The 27708-nt window shown below is 45.0% G+C and overlaps 1 protein-coding gene across 1 annotated transcript in view; it reads right to left on the reverse strand.

Moving 5' to 3' along the window:
• PRKCH (protein kinase C eta) overlaps positions 1 to 27095 on the reverse strand; it is a 221949-nt gene extending 194854 nt beyond the window's left edge. Inside the window, exon 1 of the mRNA XM_008138975.3 lies at positions 26342 to 27095. Coding sequence (XP_008137197.1) covers positions 26342 to 26704 — 363 coding nt within the window. The 5' untranslated portion in view covers positions 26705 to 27095. The remainder of the gene's footprint in view (positions 1 to 26341) is intronic.
• Positions 27096 to 27708: the final 613 nt, after the last annotated feature.

Here is a 27708-nt window from a genome sequence, read left to right on the forward strand (position 1 = left end):
AGACTTCCGAAGGCTGCCTCTGTGTCAGTCTGTCAGTCAGACAACCAACACCACCTGGTCCCTTACTGTGTGCCACGCATGTGCTGGGAGCTGACGATGCTGATGGACGGTGGTCCTTGCCTTCATGAAGCTTACAGTCTAGTGGGGATGAATAGCCATTATAAATACACTGTACAGCATGGGTTTGAACTGCTACGTCCACTGATACACAGATTTTTTTCAATGAATACTATAAATGTGTTAACTTACAATGTTATTAACAACATTTTTTCTCTAGCTCCGTGGTCGGCAAACTGCGGCTCGCGAGCCACATGCGGCTCTTTGGCCCCTTGAGTGTGGCTCTCCACAAAATACCATGGCCTGGGCGAGTCTATTTTTAAGAAGTGGCGTTAGAAGAAGTTTAAGTTTAAAAAATTTGGCTCTCAAAAGAAATTTCGATCGTTGTACTGTTGATATTTGGCTCTGTTGACTAATGAGTTTGCCGACCACTGCTCTAGCTTTATTGTAAAAATACAGTATAAAATATATATAATATATATTAATTGTTTATGTTATTGGTAAGGCTTCTAGTTAACAGTGGGCTATTAGTAGTTAAGTTTGGGGGGAGTCAAAAGTGATATGCAGATTTTCAACTGCATAACGTGGTCAGTGCCCCAACCCCCACCTTGTTAAGGGGTCAACTATACTTGCATGCAAGGCAGAGGCGCCAGTTGCAATGGCAGCATAAAATGGGGGTCGGGGGTTAACCCTAACTGAGCCCGGGGGATTCACAGGAAAGATATTAACCGAAGTCTAATGAAAGTAGCTTTTGGTGACTGACAGGAGAGGAGAGGAAAAATAGGTCAGCCACGTAAATTACATACCAAAGCCCACACATTAGAAGAAGAGGCAAAGCTTTTGTTTCCCTCCATCTGCCAATAAACCTTGTCCGACACCTCCCACCTCTCCAGACGCCACACATGGTTTAGGTAGCCTCATGTTTTTATCCACCCAGCCCTTTCCTCCTATTCATTCAAATACATTTTCTGGCCACACAGCTCCAGAGCATGCTAAAGCAGGGCGAGCCCTGGCCAGTGTGGCTCAGTTGGTTGGGTGTCATCCCATGCACCAAAAAGTTGTGGTTCAATTCCGGGTCAGGGCACATGCCCAGGTTGCTGCCTTGATTCTCAGTAGGGGGCATGCAGGAGGCAGCTGATCAATGTTCTGCTCCCACATCGATGTTTCTCTCTCTCCCTCTCCCTTTCTCTCTCTCTAAAAATCAATAACCATCTTAAATAAAGAAATAAGCAGGGTGAGCCTTGATGACTTGCCCGAAACATAGCGACAATCAGTCCTCTCTATGGCACCCTGCTATGGCTGTGACACCCTCCCCCAAACATCAGCTGGACAGTCTGCCATTCAGGTCATAAAAACAGATCAATACTAACAAAACTGGAAGGCTGGCCAGCAAATAAATTGGTCTAAGATCATGTCAGAGAGAGGAATGGAAGGAGCCAGGGAATTCCCCTATGGGTTTCTACAGCTTTCTTGGAACCTGCATGAATCAGCCTTGGGAAACCAGTGAGATCCTCTGCTCTCCCAAGGCCTGTAACTCCCTCTCCTACCCCAATGCCCAGCCACGCTCATTACAGTGCATTTACTCCAGTTCCCTGAAAAATTGGGGTCCTCTTTTTTCTATTTTGCCTCCTCCTCACCCTAGGACACTTGATTGACTGACTGACGTTAACACTCATGGTGTAAAAAAGTTTTAAAATCTAACACCTCAGATCTACCCATATAAATTCCTGACGAGGTTCATGACTACTTATATTAGGCTTCTAGTCTATAAAACAGGGAAAGATTATTAAACAGATTCTGATGAAAAAGGATGAAGTACCTCTCTCTGAAGGGCCTACATTAGGTGTCTTACCTCCCCATGGCTTCTGGTTAACACTGACCACCACTTAGGGGTGATTAAATCTTAGCATATAAGAGCACAAACCTCCACAAAAATAGGATTTTGAAATAAATTATAGATGCTTCAATTGCATTAGGCCCAGAAACACCATGGTTAAGCCCACCAGGAGGGAAGAGGTACTCTGACAACCACTTGGTGTGGGCACCAAGGCCTGGGAGAGAGCCAATAGAGGCTGCTGGAGGGGGAGGAGGGCATGGATGGGCCTGTGCTGTCACTTTCCATGCAGCTTTGAAGAGAATCAGAAAAATACTACCAGCACCAGGAAATCGCTTTTAACCACAGCACCTCATCCCCACGACTCCTAAGAAAACAATTAAGTAAAAAGTAATTGCATTTTTTAAAGTAATTAAATCCGTATTCCCTCCTTTAACTTGGCACAAACCCAACTGCCTTGATAAGCAACCATATGACAGGGCATCCTGAGTTTTCACTAAAATACCTTCCGAGTTTTAGAAATACTACCTATCATTGGTTCCTCTCCCCCACCAGCCCTCGCCTCTCACCCTCTAGCTTCAAAGGGACTGGTAGAAATAAGAGAAGGCAGAAGAGAAAGTGAGAGAAATGTTTGCTCGTGCTTGCTTTGCTCATGAATGTTTTATTCCTTTACAGAGTTCTGCATCAAGGCCATACGAGACACACAAAATATAACCTGTGGTCCCTAAAAGTATTTATGTATACTTCACTCCTCACATGATAATGGACTTGAGGGCAGAGAATCTATCTTTTTATTTCTGCATGTCCTATGTCTAATACAACCCCAGACACATAATAATTGCTCCAATAAAGTGGTGACCCTATTGGCAAAGTAACAGTTAATTTTTACATATCTCAAAAGGATGAGTGGGGGGAGGCCACTATTGTAGACTACAGGCTTCAGCACTGGAAATTCCACTGGCTACCTCAAGTTACTCTTTGTAGAGTGTACCCAGCACTTTACACACTGCCCATGTAGTGATAAACTGAATTATGACCTTTGTAATTCAGGGTTCTATTAATAGAGCATAAAATTAAAGGTAGCAGAAATGTATAGGGTGGTAAGCACCATGTTTGAAGGGAGATAAATCCCAGAGAAGGCCAACCAAATTGGTGCTGTGTGATAATTTGATACTTCACTCCTTATACTGCCAGTGCAGGCACGTCATCCAGGGAAGCACTGTGCTATCCAGGGACCTGTCTGTCATCTGCTGCAGAAGCTTACACAGCACATGGAAGCTGTCTTTCCTAAACCAGGGCTCTCTATAAACTCTTCAACAATTAGTCATTTCTCTCCCACTGCATCAGAATTAAGAGATCCATACCTTTAATGGCCTGGCTGGTTTGGCTCAGTGGTTAAGAATCAACCCATGAACCAGGAGGTCACAGTTGGATTCCTGGTCAGGGCACATGCCCGGGTTGCGGGCTTGATCCCCAGTAGGGGGCATGCAGGAGGCAGCCAATCAATGATACTCTCTCATCACTGATGTATTTATCTCTCTCTCCCTCTCCCTTCTTCTCTGAAATCAATAAAATATATATATTTGTAAAAGAGGAAATACGCAGGAGTTCATCTCCAAGTTTTTCATTTTGCCTATTCATCTCCTAAAGCAGGTATAATGCATCCTAGGGGCTCTCCGTTCCCCCATTACCTGGGGCAATTATCTTACCCTCTCTGGACCTCAGTCACCTCATAAAGAGGAGGTAAGAAGAGAATCTATCTACTATCTCAATGGTATTCTGAGGATTGAATGTGTTAATGCATGTAAAGCACTCAACCTGACATCTAAGTAGCCCTTATTGAGTAACCTGCTACTATTATGCATTGACCCTGCTTCATTGAGCACTGCTCTGCTGCCTCTGGACACTGGAAGGAACAGTTGAAACTCATGGTGGAGTATCATTTGTTCCCTTCAACATGCACAGAACAAGTTTGATTTCCATCACCATCAAATTATTGCTTGAGGCTCTGTCAATCTGGTCTCCATGTACAAATATTGAAAGTTTTAATCTATGGATGCGGAAAGAATACAAGAGTCATAATACGCCTACGTAGCGGTCACTGTTAACTAGAGGCCATGGGAGATAAGACACTTAATGCTGGCCCTCTCTTTTTACATGAGGTCTAAAACCAACCTAGTCTGGCCCTGGCTAGGTAGCTCAGTTGTTTAGAGCATCATCCCAATATTACAAGGTTGTGGGTTCGATCCCAGGTTAGGGCACATAAGATAATCAACCAATGAAAGCATAAATAAGTGGACCAACAAATTTATGTTTCTCTCTCTCTCTCTCTCTCTCTCTCTCTCTCTCTCTCTCTCTCTCAAAATATCAATACATTTTTAAAAAATAAAAAAGATAAAACCTACTTAGTCTGGGGATAGTTAAGTATTAAGTGGAATCTCTTACAAAAGATTTGAAAACACCCTGCTCATGCCAGCCTAGAAGAGACCACAAGTGACAGGAGACCCTGGAGAGAAACCGCCCTCCACTACTGTGCTCACTAGAAGAGGTTGAGAGGAGAGGTCATCCGTATGTGAATATTTTAGGACCTGCTACCCTAAAATTAGTGGAAAGAGGAAAATGATTTGTGAGGAAATATACTAGGAAGGAGAACTGAGGGAGAATGAGTATGCGGCCCAGTATGGTGACAGGAAGAGAAATGAGCCCTGAGCAGGCCTGAGAAGGTCATTCTCTCCAAACTGAAACGGAAATACTACCATATGAAGTAGGACACATCCAGGCAGTTCAAGTCTGGCCTCCAACCACTCAACTGGGAGTTTGAAGCGGTCACTGAGATTTGAAAAACAAAAACCTTTTGTCCTAGATGATCTCTAAGATTCCTTAAGCGTTAGGGAGCCAGCGATGTGGATCAGGTGAAAACAGAAGGTGACAGGCAGGCCATGAGAGGAACTTCCAGACGTCACACACAAAGAGTCGTCCAAGCAAAGACCAGCAGGGTCAGTACTTTCATCAGAGCAGACCCGCAGTGACCACTCCGCCCATCTCATTCATTAGCAAGCCTGCTGATTACAGGCCCAGGGCTGCCCAGCTGCACCTGCAGCTGTTTGGTTGCCCCACAGCTGGCCCTGCAGGCCTGAGAAAGAACAGGTCTGGTCACCCAGCAGCCATCCCACACACTCCACCACTCTTTTTCTTGCAAGTTAAGTTACTTACAAACATGAAGCACATCATTTAGCCGATCAACAAAAAAGAAAAGATTCATGTTGTTACTAGAATCCCAGCTTGCAGCATGTTGGACCTATCACACAGCAGCTTATTTTCATGGAGCACCTGACACACAACGGGCCGGTCGCCTGCCTCTGTTTGTATCACAGGACATGTCTGTGTTGATGTGGCCGGGAAATGCCAGGCACCCTCTCACCTGACTCCTGCCCCATTTCCCACAGGCTCGGTGGAGCTGGGTCTCTCAGGTTTATTTCCCTTTCTCTTCCGCATCCAGGCTCATGAAGCTGCAACTGTGGCAACAGGTGTGGATGACATCAGAATTCTCAGAGGTGGGGGAAGTTCCAGAGATCACCCGGTTCATCGACAGCCTGAACCAAGGCTCTACCTCTTCCTTCCTAGGCCCGCAAGCAAGCCATGTGCCTCAAAAGACAAGCTTCATGGAGTTCCAAAGGTATAGTAACATTATTTCAGGACGATGAGCGGGGATTATGAGAAGTAGGAAGTCACTATCCAAAAGAGCCACCATTACAAAATGCAGGCCCAGTGCAGCATAAAGGTGATGGGGTTCTGGGGATAGAAGACTCACATTTAAGACCTGACTGCCAGGATCCTGGACCTGGGAGAAAGCCAAGGAGTTAGGCTGTGCTTTCTCACAGAAGATAGGAACCTAGAAAATACCTGTTCAAAGTAATCCAGATCAGTCTCCTGGTACCAAAGGTAATTCCCCTCATCTCAGCCTAACATGGTTATGGACAAAACTCTTTTGAAAAAAAATATATATTTTTATTGATTTCAGACAGGAAGGGAGAGGGAGAGAGAGAGATAGAAACACCAATGATGAGAGAGCATCATTGATCAGTTGCCTCCTGCACACCTCCCACTGGGGATCGAGCCCGCAACCTGGGCATGTGCCCTGACCGGGAATTGAACCGTGACCACCTGGTTCATAGGTCACCGCTCAACCACTGAGCCATGCCGGCCTGCCTGGACAAAACTCTTTTTAAACGTCTTCACACTCATAAACCAAGTTTTATACTTTAACAGTGTGTGTCATACGCTGTTACACAATGAATACTACTCAAAATATTGCTTGACTACAAAAAGAGGCCAGGTCCTAGGTTGGCCCATCTATAATAATAAAAGCATAATATACTAATTAGATCGGACAGCTGAACGACCTTCCGGACGTCCTTCCAGACATTCTTCTGGAGGACTTTCCAGATGAAGCCGGGGTGGCGAGGGCCGAGCCCCTTGCACAAACTTCGTGCATCAGGCCTCTAGTTAGATATATGCTCTATGTTTAAGATAAAAGTCTAAAGAACCTGTCATTCTGCCCTGGATTGTCTAGTCCTTGTTCTATCCCAGCTCCAGAACAAATAAATATTTCACCAATAAAATGTAAGACCTTCTTTTCCTTATATTTTAGTCTTTTCATAGGTTTATAAGAGGAAGCAATGGGTCTGAACACCTAAGTGTCTTCTTTTTCAACAAGCTGTTTTTTCTTCAGGACCATTCTTTTGGAAGCTCTCTCACTTGGGGTTTAATCATTTGAGATTCATTCATTTCTTAATAGGAGTTATAGTAAACCTTTCTCCAGACAGGACACTAGCCTCCAAGCCATTCCTCTGACTTATCAACCCAGATAACGAGATCACTTTGGCAATTGTTCCACTGTAATGACAACCTGGCAGTGACATGAAGTCTAGTTTACAGGTGACTATGCCAGGCCATCCTGCAAACACTCGGGAAAAAGTAAAAGCAAGAAATCTGTGTGAGAAGAATCAATGAACCAAGTAATTCATTTGGAACAATATCTGTTGGTCCATGGAGAAGGTGAGAGGGGCAAAATTGCCTTACTCATAGGTATGCTTCTCTGGCTGTCTTAGCAGCGATGCTACACCCAGTTCTATCTCAATGCCTTCTACATGGCATTGTCTCATGTTAAACACTAAATTACCCTCCTTGATGCCGGTCTTCAACGGACTATATAAGATATCTCATTACCAGTTTTCATATGGTAATCAGTAAAACTGGTTTGAAGACTCCGCGGTGGACCAGAACACACTGGAAAGTTTGCAGTGAGAGATGGAAAGATCTGTCGCATGCTCAATGAGGGCTAAAACACCTCCGCCCTGTGGGCTCTGCCATACAGCCACAACAATGGCACTGGCAGAGGGCAGTTCCTGTGGAAACACTTACGGTGCGATGCTGCTGGTGGAAATAGGCCTCTGAGAAAACAGAGGCTTCACACCAACAACAGGCAGTGACGAAGCCCTATGGAGCAGGGGTCTGGGCAGAGCATTCAGAGCCCAAACCAAGATCATCATTAACTTCACATCTACAGAGATAAAAGTCTGTAATTAACTAAAGGTTAAAGCCTACAGATATGACATATTCTGGCATTTTGAGATCTTCAAGCTCATGGACAAACTCATAACCAAGAGCCTCTCTCCAAAGCTTTTTTTTGCAGTTAGAAAAGGACAAACCACAGCAATCTACATTTATGTGAGTTAGGTTGATCATATTATATGCTAATAAATGAGTTAGCTCCACCTTCACCATCCCTCTGCTTGAATTTAATTACCAGTTTGGCCTTTAAACGGGCACTCCCTTCACCTGCAAATGAGTTTGGCACTTGTGTTCAGAACAGAGTTGGGCATCTAGACTATACTCTGCCCCTCCCATGAGATAGCCCAGTTACACTACAGAGGCAGGCCACCAGGCCTAGAACCTCACAGCGCCGCCCCCACCCAAGCCTCAAGTATCACACTGACTTTCAACACCTCTGGGGAAGAGAGAAGAACCCTTTCTCACCCGTCACCTCAAGGCATCCAGGTCAACCATTTATTCAGCACCTATCCCTGCACAGGGAATAAACAGAGACCAAGACAATCTCCCCGCCCTCATAAAGCAAGTTCCTGCCAATGGTATGAACCAGGTACAGTTTGCTTTTGAAAGGTACTTAAGTGTTGTGATCCCTATGTAAAATGACCCACGTGGGTAAAATTCCATGGAAAAAAATACAAATCCTCAAGGGGGAACAGGGAAAGGAGTTTGTGCCACTTTAAACTTGGTGAATACTGATTTTTCCTGAAGCTTTAATTTGAATATTACCTCTTCTAGGAAGTCCTCCCTGAATTCCCTATACTCACAATCCCCTACCATCCTGCACATATTTCTATTCTAAACTCAACTACCCTATGATGGAAGAGTGGGCTTGTGCCATCTCCCCCCCCCCCCCCCCCATAGGGTAAGCTCCTTAAGCTTTGCACCCCTAGCACCTAACACAGTCTCTGGCCATTGCAGGTACTCAGGACTGCTGTGAACTGACCCATGGGAGTGTGTGTGGGGATGTGCATGTGCGTGCTCAGGCCTCTCTGTAGTTACATGGAGAGTGACATACCTGTGCTATACAACTTCCTTCACCCCTTTCTTTTCCAATATTAATAACAAGTCCTTTGTACAAAGGATTATCTGCTCTCCTCCCCCAAATAGCTACTGTAAGTGAAGGCAATTAGTCACGAGCAGAAGCAAGAAAGCCTGAGTTGCTCATTTGTGCCTAGATGATGAACTGAGAGACAAGGGGAGGTGGGAGATGAAATGGGGGAGGTAGGCAAGGGCCAGACTACCGCAAATCTTCCCAAGGAGCCTGACCTCTGTAGGCTAGGGAAGCTTTGGAAAGATTTCTAGCAGGAGGAAGGTTAGGGTTGAGCTTTAGACAGTTCGTCCAGGCAGCTCTGCGGAGGGTGGGTTTGAGGGAGGAAGACCAGTTCCAAGGCTATTGTAATAATCCATCTATATGATAAGGGCCTGAACAAGTATGGTGCTGATGGGGGGAAATTGACTCAGGAAGTATTTTGCAAGCCAATTCAGCAGGACTTAACAATGAACTGAAATGGGGAAAGAGCTGAAAGGAGATAGAAAATTCCACAAGAATGCCTAGGACAAAGGTGAGACCAGTGCTGCCTGGGAAAATGGGCAGAGGAGCAGGTTGGGGTAAAGATGTAGTATTGAATTATGGACAAGATTGACTTAGAGATGCCCGAAGGAGTTCCAAGTAGGTCTGTCCAGCAAGCATATAAGACGTGAGACCTTGGACATGTTCTTGGACCTCCCCAAGCCACAATTTGCTCCGGTAGGAAAGGCAGGCACTGTGGTAGCTGCTCATCCCTCACAGGCTGTTGTAAGGATTGGAGGAGATGGAGTAGAAAGCCCTTTGCCTTGAGCATGCCCCAGTCCTAGAAGCAAGCATCGGGCTCAGGGACAAAGGTGGGAGACACACTTTGGAAGTCCTTAGCATGTGTGCTATATGGTTGAGACCAGGAGAACAGATAAGACATCTGGAATGAGAGAGACAACAATATAAGGACAAAAGCCCAGGAAACACCAATATTTAAGGAGATTGAGAGATGAGGTACACACACCAAAAACAAACAAACAAACAAACAAAAAATCCAAGAAGTTGCTAAAGTAACAGAAAAGCAGGGGAGCAAACTGTCTCAAAGAGAATGCAGCAGCAAACAAGACAGATAAGTGGTAGGAATACATGGTCATTCCTGGGTTTGCAGGAGCCGTGTTCACACAGTGATGGAGGCTGAAGCCGGCCTGCATTGGGGAGAAGAATGACAGGCGGGGCCGGGTGGGGGGGGGGGGGAGGACAGATGCAGACAGCTCTTTGGGGGAGCATCTGAGAAGGAAAGGGGAGAAACTGAGCCTCACTTCAAAAGGGAAGGGTTTGTGCAGTGGAGCTGGGGACACGAGTGTTTGGAGAGATCCGGGTCTGTTTCTGAAGGGAAGGTGCCAGAGGAAGGGAGAGGATGAAGGTACTGGAAAGGGAACACGTGACCCAGGGAGGACACAGAGGGGACCCAGACCACGCAGGTGGAGGACTGAGCCTGAACAGGCAGTTCCCCTCATCGGAAGACGGCCTGCAGGACCTGCCCCAGGTGGGAGCAGGAAGCGCACACTTGTCAGCGTCTGTGCTCCGGGAAGACTAGTGCACTTGCTCACAGAGAACACTGTGAGTGCTAGGACACCAGCTCCCCCTGGTTATAACTCACACTCTAACCTCAGCTCTTCCAAATAACGGCCCAGCGGCCCGAGTAGAAAACAAGTAAGGACGTTTGGGGCCTGCAGAGTAAGATGCGGGGAGGGCAGTGTTAGAGGACCAGGGGTTGAGGAGAGTGGTGAGACCACTATTTTTTTCTTCCAATTCTGTCAGTTGGCTTCTTCTTTTTTAATGTGTCATTGAAGCAGAATTATCACTCGGGGAATTTGACTTCAAGATATAAATGGAAATAATATTAATGGAAAGATATTTGCTATCTTGATGGGAACAATTTTTCAGAATCATTATTTTTCCTGCTTTAAAACAAAATCCTACATACACAAGTTCAATAGGACCAAATTACAGCAGAAGGAGTCGACAATGAGCCATTAGAAACTCAGTTCAGAGAGAAAAATGCACACTGGAGTCCTAAGGAGGCAACGCAGGAATCACTTATTTTTGCCAGAACAGGATATTTTGAGGAAAATAAGCTTAAATGGCAACTCCCACTTCAAGGTCACAGTGAAACCATGATCGGGTTTATGCCCCTCGCTGCTGGTATCTTGTTCCTCCCAAGGGCAGACTGTCATTAATATTCCTGACCTCTGGTGTGCCAGGAGGGTAAGTCTCTCAGATTTTCCTATTTTGAAAAGCACCTCTTACCATCTAAATAAGAGTTAACATTTTGTTTGGGGAACCTGGGATTCAACTGGTCCTTTCACACACATTTTATAGTTATTTAAATCAAGAGAATAAAAACCACTCTAGCATATTCATTCTCTCTAAGCTACTTTTAACTCTCTCTCCCTCTCTCTCTCTCTCTCTCTCTCTCTCTCTCTCTCACACACACACACACACACACACACACACACACACACGAGTATTACTTTCTATATCTGAAATATAAATTTTATAAAGAGAAAATCTTTTAGCAAAAGTGGATGACAGTGTTTGAATCCTGAGCAGACTCAAGACATGAAAACAGTGAGGGATTTCTTCATTCTTCAAATGTTTCCTGAATCCTACCATGTGCAGGGCACTTTGCCAGGGGCTGGGGGAGGCGGAGGGTCCCTAATGCTCACACAGAGAGCAGTACCCCTGGGCTGAAAGCAGCAGGTCAGGCTGAAAGGAGGGCAGACACCCACGGACACATTCTCATTCACCCCCAGACTTCTGCAACAACAGTGCCCCGGCAGATCAATGCAACCACAACCCAGGTACAGGATGTGCATGACAAGAAGGTGAGGAGGCCCAGCACGGAGATTGAAAGATATATTCTCCTCATAGCCCAAGAGCTAACCAAGACTTCTGAACAACCCAAACCAAGGCTGTGCTCAACATCATTGCAGACACTGCTGGGCCTTACTATAGAGCAAAGGAAACTGTTCTTCTGAAAAATTAAATATGTATACTTCAGATAACCTCTAACTTGACCACTGTGAAAGATCTAGAACCCAAAACAAGTACCCAGTCAACAGTTAAAATTAGAAGTAATTAGCTTTAAGATAAGTCAATATAGAGGGGAAACCTTCATGTTTCCTGCAAACCAAGTCAAAATTGTTGGTGCCCTTGATTTTATCCATAAGTCTACAAGTTCAAATGATGCACTTTTAAAACTATAGTTTTTCTTTTTGGAAGCATGATAATAATTCATATTCAATGATTAGATGCTCAGACTTAAATTGAGGAAACATCTTTTAATGCCAATTGAAAGAGGCCATCTACCATCATTTCCCTTAACTGCATCAATAAAAGTGCCCACTTCAGCTTTTTCATCTAAAAGATGAACTATTTTTGAAATCCTTTGCAACTGCATAATGTAACTTTACTTCTTTCTCGTTGGTTATACACACTAACTCAGAATCTCTGTCCAATATCATATGAACAAACCAATACTCAATTTCAAGGTTTTCCATAAACTAACTTTGGCCAACACTATAGCTATAGTGACTCCAACTTCATTTCCACATATTCCTTGCAAAACCGAATGGACATACGTGTAGAATTCACCCCAAACCCCTATTCTTCTAGGGAAAGCAAACCATCTCCTCTTCTACCAGTAACCATCCTACTGATTTACACTCCAGAATCTATACTAATAAAAGGGTAATATGCTAATTAGACCGGGTCGACTGGACATCTTCCAGTTGTCCTGCCTTCCTTCCGGACAAAGCCATGGTGGCGGGGGCCAAGGCAGAGGCAGTTAGGGGCGATCGGGCCAGCAGGGTAGAGCAGTTGGGGGAGATCAGGCCAGCAGGGGAGGGCAGTTGGGGGCGATCAGGCTGGCAGGGGAAGGCAGTTGGGGGCAATCAGGCCAGCAGGGAGGGCAGTTAGGTGGCAATCAGGCAGGCAGGCAGGCAGGCAGGCAGGCAGGCAAGCGGTTAGGAGCCAGCAGTCCCGGATTGTGAAAGGGATGTCCGACTACCGGTTTAGGCCCAATCCCCCAAGGGGTCCCAGATTGGAGAGGGTGCAGGCCAGGCTGAGGGACCCCCCTACCCCATGCACAAATTTTGTGCACTGGGCCTCTAGTCTCAAATAAAAAGCAAAAACAAGAAGGCTGAACTCATAAACCTCTTAGGAAAGTTTCTAATATTAAAAAACTCTAAACTCTTCTCTAAAATTAAAAACTCTAAAATTGTATGTGAATAAATATCTTACTGTTTTCAGAGTTCATTTCAGAAAAGGCTGGGCCCATGACTTCATATTTAAGTACTGGGGTAGAGTGATGGTGGTGGTGACAATGATGATAATCTTTCTGCAGCAGTATGTGTCATACACTGTGCTAGACGGTTTACATAATTCTTCGCTGTATTCTCACATAACCCTATGAGGTAGGGACTATGTTATGATGAGAAAGTCGGGACTGGCAGAAGTTAAATGACCTCTGCTAATGAGAGGCAGACCTAATAGTTGAGGCCCAATCTGGCTGACACCCAACCATCACACTATGATGCTCTGATAATTATGGTAGTCGTCCAATAAATATTCCTCAAAGCCTGTATTTGTGTACTATTACTCTGTAATTGCAGATTCTACATCCTAGTTTATGTGACTTAGGCAAATGCTAGTGTGTCTTTTTACAGTACACACGGACAAATGGATATTGAAGGGGAGATCAGAAATATTCTGGAAATCAGCAAGATGCCAAAATAGGCATTATACAAAATTGCTCAAAATAGGCAAAATTATCCAGAGTTAATTCACAAAATTATAGTCAATAAAGTAAACAAGCTTTCAGTAGTAAACAAGAATCAACTCTATGTAGTTATTCTTAATTTTTTGAGGTTTTATTTCCTTTATGATGATTGGCACCATGTTTTTAATTCTCATCCATAATTTATAGTTTTGTAAAAACAAACAAACACTTTCGGGCCCTATCAATTATTATAATTATCCTATTCCTCTAAATATTGAAACTTTCCACTAATACTTATGAGTCTATAGAAAACAAATATATCATTCAAAAATTGGAAACAAATTTCCTGGTCTTTGTTTCCTTTCCTCTATTCTCTCTTTCGAAAATATGGTGCTGAAAGAGGCAGAATGTAAACAGACGCTTCTATATCATCTGAGGGGCACCAATAAGACTGGACCCTACCCCATCCCCAGGAGACTTTTACATCACCACCCCCATTGTCTACGATGCAACCTTATGAACGGCTTTCTTTGGCCAATATGATTGTTTTCCAAAGGCCCTTGTCAAAATACGAATTTCCTTGGGAGAGTAAAAGTAACCCAAACGACCATTTCTTGAGGGCCTATTTTGTGCTGGGCACGTTTAATGTAGTCAATCTAATCTTCACACCAATCCTATGAGGTACTAACATTAGTACCATTTTCCAGAGGAGAAAATAGTCAGAGATCAAGGGACTCGCTCATTGTAGCCGAGCTGGGGTGATGTCACGAACTCGCCAACACACACCCAGTCTACCCTTTTCCCAATCCTTCTGTTTGTGTCTCCACATGTCAAGCTTGCTCCAACCTCCGGGCCTTTGCCTTAGCTGTTCCCTCTGCAGGGGATGCCCTTTCTCTAATCTTCATATGGTGGCTACTTGTCTCTCAGGTCTCAACTGAAATGTCACCTCCTCTGAGAGTCCCTCTCTGTCCACTCTATCACATCCCCCTGTGTTAATTCTCCATTAGCATCTAACCGCCATTTGATATTTTTGCAATCCCCTGCTTGCTTGATTATGTACCTCTCCATGCTAGGGTAGATTCTGAGTGTCTTGTTCTCTTGCCCTATCTGTTACACCTAGAATGGAATCGGGCACACAGCAGGCACTCAATAAAAAACTATGAATGCCGTTCCTGCTGCCTCTGCCACACACTGAGGGGCATCCAGAAAACAGCTTGGGCCGAAGTCCGGAGAGCTAGATTCTAGCGTCACCTCTGGCTAGCTAGAGGGCTGTGCTGCGGCAAACCTCCATTCAGCTGTTTCTACCATGATCAGGTTGTTTTCCATTGGCAAGATGAGCTGGAACTCAAGAGAGGATCAGAAAATCTTGTGGGGTCAAGGGACCCAGGCCATAGGAGACCAGGGGTCACAGGGCAAGAGGAGCAGACAAGCATCACAGGTTTCATCATTTTGCTGTGGACTAACCCAGTGTGCACCATAATGCCCAGTACAGATAAATCCTGTCTCTTTTTTATAGGGAAAAATTTTATATTAACAAAAGGTACCAAGCCAAGGTCACTCAAACTGTCCTAGTTTTTTGGTTGTGTGTGTTTTTTTAACTTTTCATCTACTGCAAACCTCAAAGAAACGCCTACAAAAATAGAGGCTTTTGAAAATACCTAAATAACAAACTCAAAAGGTCCCAAAATGGGTCATCATTTGGTATACTTCGCCAGGATCCAGAAGTGAGAATACATTTTTAAACACATCGTTTTCTCTAAAATTCATAGCTCCCCCTTCCTACTGTTTGTCTTCCATGGTTAGCGGCAGTGAAAATGTCCTCCAATACAGGGGGAAATGGTAGAACCATGTCCGGGGAGTCAGAAATTAAGAGTCCTTCTTTTTGACACCTCTCTCTCAGTTGGTGTTTCTTAACCCGAGGCCCCGGGTTCACGCCAGGCCTCAGGGACCACCCCTCTGGTGACGCTGTTCCCAGCACATTGTCCATATGCATGTAGTGCACTTTCCTAGATACAGACCATCGCTGTCATCATCACTAAATGGGTCCCGCACTCAAAAGCCCTTCTCGGAAGCACTGCTTCTGCTGAGAACCTGTTCTCAACTCTTCTGTACTGCGATGGAACAGTGATCATGTCTAATAAAGCACTGAAGAGCTCCATGGCTCCCAGATTAACAAATGCATTCTGTTTAGGGAATTATGCTACTATATTTATGACTTTTGTGCACTCTTCCAGAAATACTAATTTCAGTGACGAGAACAAATCTGAGCATCAGCAGAACAGTCTCCAGCAACTATTTCACAAGGGAGCAGAGTTTTCATTAACCAAAGGAACCAGAACCAGAACCATAGAACACGGGTGCTGGAAGGGGCTACAGAGCTCAGGCTGACCCCACTCTGACATCACAGACAAGAACACCAAAGTCCAGTGTGAGGACGGAGGCACGGCATCATATTTAAGTGCTATGAGAGAGGTGTAGGAAGAGTGCTATGCAAGTACAAGGGGCAAGTATGACTTTCAAAGGAACATGCAGCGTTGTGGTTTGGGTTTAAGCACTTGGAGAACAGAGGCTATGTCTAGAACATGCTCACTCTGTCCCCATTAGACTGAGTTTATTAGTGTAATTACGAGGGGCTTGTGGTGGCCATGAATGGTTCTATTCTCTGTCAATTGTCTTTTTTTTTTTTTTTTTTTTTTTTTTTTACCATAAGCACAAACCAAACATCTCCCTATAAGGTCAAAGGTGTACAGGATAAAACTTATGAAAACTCAAAGGAACTTTCTAGAAGACAGTACATTACAAAAGCACTGATAGTGAGTCTTTCTACTAAAGTGGTCTTTCTACTAAAAAGTCCTGTGTGCTTTGACAATCACTACTAACTTACTGATGCCACAGAGAAATACACGAACATAGTAATTCTGATCAGTCTCCCTGGATAGCAACATCATTCTCAACAACAATTTCCCATCTCATGAAATTCTTCAGCATAGCACTTAAACACTAGATAGCCAATAGCCTTGGGCTCATTCCTCTGTTTAATTAAAATGTCTGTTCTACAAGTGATTTATAGTATTTGTCATCATCTAGGGTGGATATGTAAAAGGTGGCTACAGACACTTCGTGTCTACAAAGCATTAATTACAGCGCTAGTGAGAATGGCTTCTAGCAAAAGCTCAAACAGTGGGATTCTCAGTCTCTCTCACGTGACTTACAGCCATCCCCATAGAACAAGGAGCCCATTAGCGCAAATCAAAAAATATAGCTGCATGACTTAAAATGAGGACCCCCTGTAATTCCTTAAGTTGGATTCTAAGCCAAGGAAACAGCATCAACATCACTATGGACGCTAAAAGTTATTTAGACCTGAGCTAAGTCCTCTCTAAGCCTGAGAAATTTAGATTTAGACCAATTTAATTCTTGGGAGTTAATAACTTTGATAAGACATAGTTCATTTTGACTACTTAAAAAACCAAACCAATTACTGTAAAAGAGAAGAAATGATGCAATTGCCTAAAACGTGGAGGCCGAGGCTTTAGAGATGGGAGGTCCTCAGATATATGCTAGTGCAACCCCCTCGTGATATAAAGCAGGGAACTGAGACCTTGCCAGTCTGGGCTTGCCTAAAGTCACAGGCGATAGGTGGCAAAGCCACACCTTTTTATTTTTTTAACTTGGAGTACATTTATTAAAGCTCGGGACAGTGAATCAAGGAAGGGCTTAGGACAGAAGAAGCAACAGAAGAGAGCCTAGGGGGAGATGCTATGGGCTCACTGAAAAGTCGGAGAAAGGGGGCCTTGGAGACAGGTTCAGCAGGTTAGCCTGGGAGGAGCTATTGCTGCCCATTGCTCCCCTGGTTGCAATCTGGTGGGGACGCTTGGAGTTTAGGAGATGTACTCCTGAGAGGGAAGAAGAAGGGGAAGAGGAAGGAATGGGCTGTGCTCCGGGGAAGGAAAGTGCTCCAGCAAAGTCACACCTTGAACCCAGCTCTCCTTACTCCCATGATGACAAAGCACTTACATATTGCTGGGCATTGTATAATGAAATACAAAGAGAGATTTTTTTTAAAAAAATTAGTACTTAATACAATACTAATTTGCAGTTAACTCCCCATATATTTAACTAGAGGCCTGGTGCATGAAATTCGTGCACTCAGGGGGGCGTCCCTCAGCCTAGCCTGTGCCCTCTCGCAGTCCAGGAGCCCTTGGGGGATGTCTGACTGATGACTTAGCACGGAGGCAGGAGAGGCTCCCATTGCCACTGCGCTGGCCAGCCATAAGCCCAACTCAGTGCTTCTGGCTGAGCAGTACTCCCCCTGTGGGAGCACACTGACCACTAGGGGGCAGCTTCTGCATTGAGCGTCTTCCCCCTGGTGGTCAGTGTGCATCATAGCGACCGGTTGTTCCGCCGTTTGGTCAATTTGCATATTAGCCTTTTATTATATAGGACTAGTAGCCCTGCACATGAATCCGTGCGCCAGTAGCTCTCTGTGGGGCCTGGCCACTCTTCTCCTACTGCCCAGAGGCTCTCCGCGGCCCAGAGGCCCATCCGTGGCTGGGCGCAGAACGCTTGCCTTGTCGCTGAAGCAAGCTTTCTGCCAGGCCGCTCATGCTGCCCACTCCCAGCAGCCACCCCCCCAGGACTGGGGGACTCCAGCGGGGCTGAGAGGACTGGGCGCCGCCATCTTGTGACTATGGGCACCGCCATCTTTGTGATGGAGTGATGGTTAACTTGCATATTTCCCTTTTATTAGATAGGATAATAATAAGCCAGCTTGCTCTAAAATTGTAGATACATAAATATCTAAATATACATACATCTAATGGAATGTAATTATAAATGAATAAAGATATATAAATATATCTAAATAAGTCTATCTACATATGTATGTAGATGTTGAGTGTGTGTGTGTGTGTGTGTGTGTGTGTGTGTATCCATCTGTCACAAATCACGTGAGCTAAGGCGACAGTTCTGCTTTAGCTGAAGTTTTGGTTCCCACACCGAAAACTAAGGCTGGAGCTATAGTAGGTCTCAAAAAAAAACAAAAACTCCAAAACCTCCGAGCATGTAATGAGTCAAAAGGAAGGGTTTATAATAGGGAGTGGTGTGGTCTGTGACAAACTGAAGCACCTAAGAACTAAATGCCTTCAAATTCAATATTAAAAACACCTCTGCCAAATGACTACATCTGCAGGCTGTCCAGGGGCCTAAGAGCTACCCGGCTTTGTGGTTGTTCTGAAGTAGGTGACCCTCCTGCTTCGGTACCTGTGAGTCCTTTATGATCTGTACAAAGCACAGGGTGTGAGTTGGTTCACCTAGTGTGTTACTGCTTTCTGCCTTTGGGACTCAAATGTTCTCTCAGGCCATCTGCTTGCAAGGGCCATCTGATTACAACGTAATCCCCTCCCAAACTTTCCAACCATGGAAACATTTCCGTGGGTCAGGAGCCTTTACCTTTCAAAAGGGCACCTGTGATGTCTCTCTGGGAAAGCATTATTGCATCAGAAGTTCCTTTCCTTCTTTTGAGGAATGATTTTCCACAGGCATTTAAATAAAGCCGGCCTGTGGCTATCTATGCTGGGGCCTTAAAAATCAGCTATTTCCCCTCTCCAGGAAAATGTCTCTGGTCTCCTCAAACCAGGTGCTCAGCGGTATCTCAGTACTTACTTCTGTTCTATAATCTCCTGGTTATTGTCCCAACCCCCCAATCTACCTCACTCCTGGAACTACGAGGTCTATAAAGGAAGGGATTATGTCCATCTTGTTCACTTTGCCTCCCAGGGCAGAGCACAGGCCCAGGACACAGGTCATGCTCAGTGGTGGACGAAAGCTCACCAGGGCTTGGCATTTCATGCAAAAACATGCAAGACTCTGTGAGAGTAGCTACCCCAGAAGCTGAGGGGACGAATCAGTGCACTGCCCATATTATTACATCCTGAACTCCCTCTGACCAATATCACACACTCCCATGAGAGCCCAATCCATTCATACGTCCATTCCTTCAGGATGGAGGGGAGCGTGGACTGTGGGGATCTCAGGATGCTGAGGGAATTCCAAGGAGGAGGACCAGACCCAGGCTTGACACGTCCGGGAGTTTTCTGGGTAAGTGATGCCACAATGAAGCACAGGTGAGAATTAGCAATGTGAGCCTGGCAGACCTGAGAGATGCTCACGGTGCCTGGAGCTCAGTGTGGGTTAGAAGAAGGCTCGAGAGAAAGCCAAGGGCCAGATCATGGAGAACATTCTATACCATTTGATGAGCTGTGCTTTATCTGCAGCAGTGGGGAACCACTGAGCGGTTAAGTAATGCCTGTCGGCTTGGCCACTGAGAAAGATCACTTTAGATACAGCCATGATAAGAGTGAAAAAGAGGAGATCAGTACTGAGTTTCCACTCAGGCCTCATTTTCATCATATTCTAATAACATGGAGCTAAGCAGTCAACACAAAAAGGGAACCTGATCTAGTCAATTGTTTTATAAAATAGAAAAGAGACTACAGAAGCCCAAGGCACCTCTCTTAATCTAAACAAATGCTGCCCAGCTCATTAAAGTGTACTGTATTTTTACTATCACAACTAGTCACCATTCTAAGCACTTGCTAAGTATCAAAACTGTGCTAAGAGTTGCATAAGATAAAATGATTCACACACTCTGCCCACCAACCTCATTAGCTCTCCGAGGTTGCAGTACAGCCTTTTAATGCTTTTTTCTTGCTGCTCCTAATTTAACATGTCAGGCTCTCAAATTACTAGTGAACAAAGTTAGAACATATTAACGGGTTTTTAAGTCATAGTCTTTTAAAATGAAACAAAAGGAGTTTCCCGTACACAGAGTTTTCAATCCATTACCATATTCCAAGGGCAGAGAAATCTGGCCCAGCCTTTCAAGCACATATTGGTACATCGTTAATTGATGTAAAAGAGGGACACTGCAATAACCATAATTATTGGTCACTCCCCAATTATTTTCATTTCTTTCCTTTACAAAGACAAACAAAAAAAAATGTTTAAAGAAAGATGTTCCCAAAGTACTTACACTTTACTTGCCCCAAAATTACATTTTAAAAAATCATTCTTGCCCTGGCCGGTTTTGCTCAGTGGTTAGAGTGTCAGCCAGCTGAGCAAAGAATCATGGGTTTGATTCCCTGTCAAGGGCAGGTACCTCAGTTGCAGGTTCAATCCCTGGCCTCTGTCAGGGTGCGGGTGGGAGGCAGCCAATCGAAGTGTCTCTCTCCAGTTGATGTCTGTCTCTGTCTCTGTCTCACCTCCGACCCCCATCCCTTAAACTCTCTAAAAAACAAATCAATGTTAGAGCTAGAACCTTGAATGGTGGATAAGAGAGCCAGGGTCCCTAGTCTCAAGATGTTTACACTCTGAAGGACAAAGGTACAATAAGCAGACAGGTCTCAGAAGTAATGAGTGTAATGAAAGCTGGCAAGATAATTAACATGGTCAGGAAAAGGCTCTCTGAGGAGGAAACATCTGAGCCACAACCTGCATGATAAGCAGCAGCCCCAGTGCAGCGAAGTTCCTACGATGAAACAATATACCCAATACAACTCATGTGCATTGGAATAAACCTCCCGGAGAGGCTAAAATATATCTTTCCCTTAAACACTGACTTGATCCACCAGTGTTAGACGTGCCTCACCAGTTGGCTCAGAAAAAAAAAAAATAACTGTGAGAATAAATAACCACTACAAAGCACAAAAGAGAGGGAAGCGCTAGATAATGAACCTAGCAGAATGTTGATGCTATAAATGTATGCACCTGGATTCAGGAATCGCGGGGAAGGGTAGTCCAAGACTGCCCAGTGGTAACCTGGCTGCTTCACCTGACAAGGCTACCCGGTACCTCGAGGAGAAGCTGGGAGAGAGCAGCCCCCCAGCGCTGCAGGGAACGGAATGTCTTCAAGAGGGCCGAACCAGGAAAAGGGCCTGGGATCCCGCCAAGCAGGTCCTTCCTTCCTGCGGGGATGCCAAGGTCTTTCCATGACGCAGCCTCCAGCTCCTCCTGCCTCCCCCCAACCCCTGTCCCCATGCTCTGCATTAAGTATCAGATGCCGGTCCCCATTTGGAAAGCCAGCAAATCATGAGCAAATATATGAAAGACAGATAAAGGTTTTAATTTAAGACACAACTTCGGTTTTCAGAAGGTAAAGAAATTATGCAAAATAAACAAGTTCCAGAATAAGCAGAAAAAATTGACAGGGATCATTTAGAAAACAACACTGTGTCCAAAAATCAGAAACTGTCTTTAATGAATTTGTTTTGGGTTTTGTTTTATGCTCCTACTCTGATAAATATTTTCTGCACTAAAAAGACAATGCAGTTTTTAAGTCGACCTTGGCTTAAATCTAATGCATTTATTTATTTAACATCTTTTTCGTAAAAGAGGGATAATAGTTACTCATAGTTTTCCTCCTCAGCTTTACTGAGGTATAACTGTCATACAATAACATGCACATTCTTAAAAGGGAACGTATTTGATGAGCTTGGACATATGTATATAACTATGAAATGATCTCCACAATCAAAACAATGGATACTTCCATTTCCTCAGAAGTTTCCTTATGCCTCCTTTGTAATCCAGTCGACCCTCATCTCCATCCTCCCATTCCCAGACAACCATCAATGTGCTTCCTGCCACTACACATTAGTTTTCATTTCCTGGAATTTTGTATAAATACAGTGTATACTCTTTTTTGTCTGGCTTCTTTGCCTCATTATAATTATTTTGAGATTCATCAGTATTGCTGCAGGTATCAATAGTTCATCACTTTTTACTAATTAGTATTAGGATGCACGATTTGTTTAAATATTCAGCTGTCCTCTAATATTTGAGTTGTTCCCAGTTTGGGGGCTATTACAAATAAAGCTGCTATAAACATTCATGTGCGTGTCTTTATATAAATGCTTTAATTACTCTTAGTAAATATTTAAGAGTAGCTAGGTCAGTGGTCGGCAAACTGCGGCTTGCAAGCCTCAGTTTGCCGCTCCGTTGACTAATGAGTTTGCCGACCACTGAGCTAGGTCATACTGTAGGTGTATGTGTAACATTTTAAGAAACTGCCAAACCATTTTTCAACACGACTGCACCATTTTATATTTCTCACAGTGGATATGAAAGTTCTAGTTGCTCCATTTCCTCACCAACACTTCGATGGACAGTCTTTTTAATTTTAGCCTTTACGACGGGTTTTGGTTTTAATTTGCATTTCCTTGACAACTAATGATTTTGAGTATCTTTTAATGTATTATTTGTCAATGATGGTCCTATTCAAATCTTTGTATAATTGTGTATTTTTCTCATTATTATTGAGTTGTAAGAATTCTTCTATATACTGGTGTTACAACTCCTTATCTGATTAACATGTTGTAAATATTTTCTCCCAGTCTATGGCTTGTGTTTTCATTTTCTAAGTGGCTTTTGAAAAGCAATACTTCTTAATTTTGATAAAGTCCAATTCATTGATTTTTAATAGATTTTAAATATGATCTATACAGAAGATCATATTCATCTCCTTTTTTATCCTGTTAATATAAAGAATTGCACGAATTGATTTTTATATGTAAATCAACATTGCTGTCCTGGTTATAAACCCAATTAGGTCATGGTGTACTACCCATTTGCTATATTGTTGAATTTGATTTGCTAAGATTTAAGAATTTGTATATATGTGTCCACAAGGGACACTGGTCTGTAGTGTTGTTTTTTTTGTTTGTTTGTTTGTTTTGTTAATATTTTAACCAGGTTTTGGTATAAGGGTAATGTTGGCTTCATGGAATGAGTTGGGATGTGTTTCCTTCTATTTTCTGAAATAGTTTGTGTCAAGTTGACAACATTTCTTCCTTAAATGTATGATAGAATTCACCAATAAAGCCTACGAGGACCTTAAATTTGCATTGTGGAAGGTTTTCAACTACAAATTGGAAGGTTTTCAACTACAAATTCAATTACCTTAATAGACAAAGTCATTCAAGTTATTTGAGTGAGTTTGGGTAGTTTGTATCATTTAAGGAATTTGTTCATATCCTCTATATCTCGGCATTTACTGGCCTAAAATAGTTCAAAATATTTTTTTTAACATCTATAGGACCTATAGTGATGTTCTCTCATGCCTAATATTGGTAATTTGTGTCTTCTCTTTTTTCTTTTATCTTGATCATTCTGCTTGATGTTCATCAACTGTATTAATTTTTTCAAAAAACCAGCTCTTCGTTTCATTGATTTTCTCTATTGTTTCCATTTTCTACTGCACTGACTTCTGCTATCTTTACAATTTCCTTCTTTCTGTTTACTTTGGGTTCAATTTGCTCTTCTTTTCTAGTTTTAGGTGGAAACGTAGGTCTTTTGAGAAGCTTTCTAATTGAAGTGTTTAATACTGTGAATTTCCACTTAACAACTTCTTTAACTATATCCCCATCTCCTTAGGTTTTATCTAGATTAAAAAAAGACTGTCAGGCACTGTTTGGTATTAAGAATATACCGCATAAAACAGGTACAACCCATTTTCTCATCAAGCTTAGAAGGTAATATCCACAAAACTTACACTAAAATCAATTTAAATTACCTCCTTGATACTCAGAAAGTACACATTAAGTCAGAAAGCATAACAACTCTTGTTTTACGCTAATGATAAGGGTTTCTTCTGTTTTCATCTGTTCACATACTCGAGCAAAAACAAAGTTGCTAGGTTTTTTTAAAGTAACAATTTATAATTCCAATTGCAACATAACTTTATTGTGGAGTAAATTTGATTATTCCATTTTTAACTGTCCAAATAAACTACACATTTCAATTTAATATAGTAAAGATAAATAAGTATTTTTGCAATTCTAAACTTCAAAACCACCTTTAGAACTTTATATAATCTTTAAAAGCATTCATAATGTTGCCAAACACTTTCCTAAGATTATTTTTCTTAAAAAATATGAAAAAAAGGAAACACTCTAACCATTCTATCTATGCTATCATCAAAGTTGGTTCAAAATACCCAGAACTTAAAAAAAAAAAAAAAAAATCTCTGCCCCCTAATTGAATATAAATGCATGACAAATCACTGGTTTCAAGGTCATTTAAATGCTGACCTGCCCTACCAAACACTCATGTTTTCTAAAACACCACCAGTGGGTTATATTAAACATCTAAGTATAATTAATTATATTTGTAATTAATTGTAGATATAGACATTTAATTGACATTTAAATCTTTGTTCATCCGGTGGGCCAATAAGCAGCTCTGCACACCTACACCTGGTCGGGTAACCTAAGCTTCCTACACTCTCACTCCTTCTAATTCTCTTCTTTTGATCTACATTTAGGCCACAGGTTCTCAGCCTCAGCTGCACATTCGAATTACCCGGGAAGCGTAAAAGTACCGATGCTGGGGTCCCTCAGGCAGAGGTGCTTATCTAGAGCACTTAAAAGTAGGGAGTTTTAAAAGCTTCCCAAGTGGTTGAAATGTGCAGACTGAGAGTAAGAAGGACCAGTCTACCTCCCTCCGGGAAGACATGCCTCTACGGGCCATTGGCCAGTCTGCACCACCATCCTTCACAACCTACCTCCTCTAGTCAGAGCTTTACCCAGCCTAACTCCTCATCCGCCACTCAATAATTCCATATGGGTTCCTAGGCTTACCTCTATTTCCTATCCAGAAACTCACAGGATAAAATGTCAGTCTGTATTTTAGCCATTCCTCTCCAGGGCACTTTTAAACTCCATATAAAGTTGGCTGAAGGAAAATTAACTCAATATAATTTGATGATAGGGTTAAACAGTCATTATGGGTGTTTTGTTTTACATCTATTTAAAAGAAGGATAGCTCCACAAGCCATTCGTAATTTTAGAGAATCTACAACAAAACGATCAGTTCCTTAAGGTGTAAAAGAAATATCTAAATAAGTCTTCCTTATTACTCATCGGATTCCGCCACTTGTTAATTTCAAACAGATTTTCAACACTGCTTCACATTCTGGGTTCAACACTGGCGCCCTCCATAACTTAAACCATTAGATCCCTGAGAGTCTTCACGCAGCTTACTCCATTTTGCCCAACGAGACCGCTTCATTATAATTATCATCTCATCACGCAAAAGCGGGAGAGATAACCACTGCACCACAAAGACAGCACGAGGCTTCAGAAGCAAAATCATCTTAGCACTGTGGAGAGTGCTCTAGAAAATGTAGTTTATTTACAGCACACGTGTTGCCTCATGGGAACTATGTGAAAAGCAGAGGCAAGTGGGAGTTGCGGGTAGCTGCTGGGTAGCTGCTGGTCAATACGCAGAAATGCCAGCAGGTGTGGCGGGCTCCACAAACTCCCAAGAGCTCCCGCTGCTCTCTCCCCAGCAGCAGAAACGCACACGGCAGGACTCCCACCTTTCAGATCCAGACTGAACTAGTGACGTTACTTGCGAACACCTGTGAACCTCATCTCCTTGGAAAACTGCTCGACAATAACACTTTGCCAAAGTGCAGACCCAGGTACTCCAATCCCCGCCAGTGCGGGTTATGCATCTCTGGGATATAATGGATCTGCATGCTGAAACACGTGTGCACGGCTGAGCCGCTGAGCCAACACGTATCCATAAACACTATGAATAATACTTGCGAGAATGTATGGCTTTCTCCTGAGAAACGCTTAAAGTACTAGTACTTTACCCAAATCAAGTCCCTTTCATATCACACTTTCCTTTCCTTTCCTGCGTGTTAACCGCGTGCGGGGAGTTGGGGCGCCTCACCCGAAGTCGGGACAGATGGTGGGTGACCCCCCCTGCCCCCGCCGCCCCGCCATCCCGTTAGCCCAAGCTGCCATCCCGAAAGGGGACCGTATCCAGACCGGCTTCCTGGAGACACACCTGCGCCCTCACACACCCACCGCGGTCGCGTCACCAGCTGGGCAAGGACCAAAGTCTGGAGGGAATTCCCACCTCCGCGGAGCTTAGGGGGGACGATGGGAAAGCGGGGCCCCCCGCGAGTTCTGACAAATGGAGGGGGGTGAGGAGGTCAAGCGGACACAGCCAGGAGGGGTCCCAAGCGACTCACCCAGCCCTCGAAGGTGTCCGAGGCGCCGGCGGTGCGCAGCAGCTCGTGGAACTGCAGGGTGCAGTTGGCCACGAAGTGGTCGTAGCCCAGGGGCGTCTCGTGGAAGACGGCCAGCTCCAGGTGGCCGCCGTCGGTGACATTGGCGCAGAACTCCTCGTTGTACGTGGGCTTGTTGGTCTTCTGCTTGGTGCTGGTCTGGCCCACGCGCACCTGGTCCACGCTCACGGTCAGGTAGGGGTCCAGCAGCTGGTAGCCCTTCTTGAAGAGCGAGTGGCGCAGGGACCAGCGGGTGGGCTGCAGCCCCACGGCCTCGCCGATGCGGACCCTCAAGTAGCCATTGAACTTCATGGTGTCGGACGACATGCCGGCGCCGCTGCCCCGGCCCCGGGGGGCCGCCCTGGCTCGCAGTGGGGAAGCCTGGAGCCCCTGCTCAGGCCAGTCCTCGCGGCAGCGGTACGAGTGGCGGCAGCTCCTGGGGAACGCAGCGCCCGCGTCCCCCTCGCCGGGCCATTCTGCCTTCCCCGCGGGACCCTCCCCTCCCCTCCCTCCCGGCCTCTCTCCCTCGTGAGGTGGAAAGGAGGGGAGCCCGGCGCTGAGCTTGCCGCGGGCCGGGGGAGTCCGACCGTCCGCCTCGAGCGCGCGGCGCTTCCCGGGGTCTCGCACGGGACTCGCCCCTGCTCCGGAGCCGGGAGGCTCCTCTCCCCGGAGAGCCAGAGCGACCCGTCCGGTGAGCTCCAGCCCCAGCGTCTCTTGCCCCCGCCTCCTCTCGCTCCTGCTCCGGCTCCTGCCCCCGCCTCCGCGGGCTCACGCTCTCCCCCACTCGGCGAGCTGTAAACCAGGAAGCAGCTGCCGCCGCATCCCCGACTGGAGCCTCTCGGCGCCGGGCTCCCAAGTTCACCGAAACCCGCCGGCTCCCGCGCCTTTCGAACTCCGGGGGCGTGGCGCGCGCCCCGCCAGCCCAGCGGCGGACCGGAGGCCGGGCGCACACCGCCGGGAGCCCCGCGCCCGTCTGCGCGCTCACCCCGCCTGCCTGCGCGCTCCCCGCCGCGCGGAGTCTGCCGGTGCGAGCCGGCGGGAGGCCACCCAGGTGCAGGCCGAAAAGGGAAGAGCTCTGAGCCTAGCCAGCAAGCACCTGAGGCGCGGGAGCCAGGCTCGGGTCCGGCTGGAAGGCGGGGAGGAGGAGGAGAAGGAGGAGGAGGAACCAGGGAACCCGAGCGGCGAGGTCTCCCGCGCCCTCCCTCCCACCCTGAAAGGTGGGCTGGTGACTCTGCCTGGCCATCCGGGAGAGGCCCTGGCTGGAGGAGGGCAGCCGGCGGGGAGGTTCCTTTTCCTAATCTTTACAGGGATGGCTCATCCTGGTTCAACTC

This window comes from Eptesicus fuscus, chromosome 5, assembly GCF_027574615.1.
Source record: "Eptesicus fuscus isolate TK198812 chromosome 5, DD_ASM_mEF_20220401, whole genome shotgun sequence".
NCBI classification, from domain to species: Eukaryota; Metazoa; Chordata; class Mammalia; order Chiroptera; family Vespertilionidae; genus Eptesicus; species Eptesicus fuscus.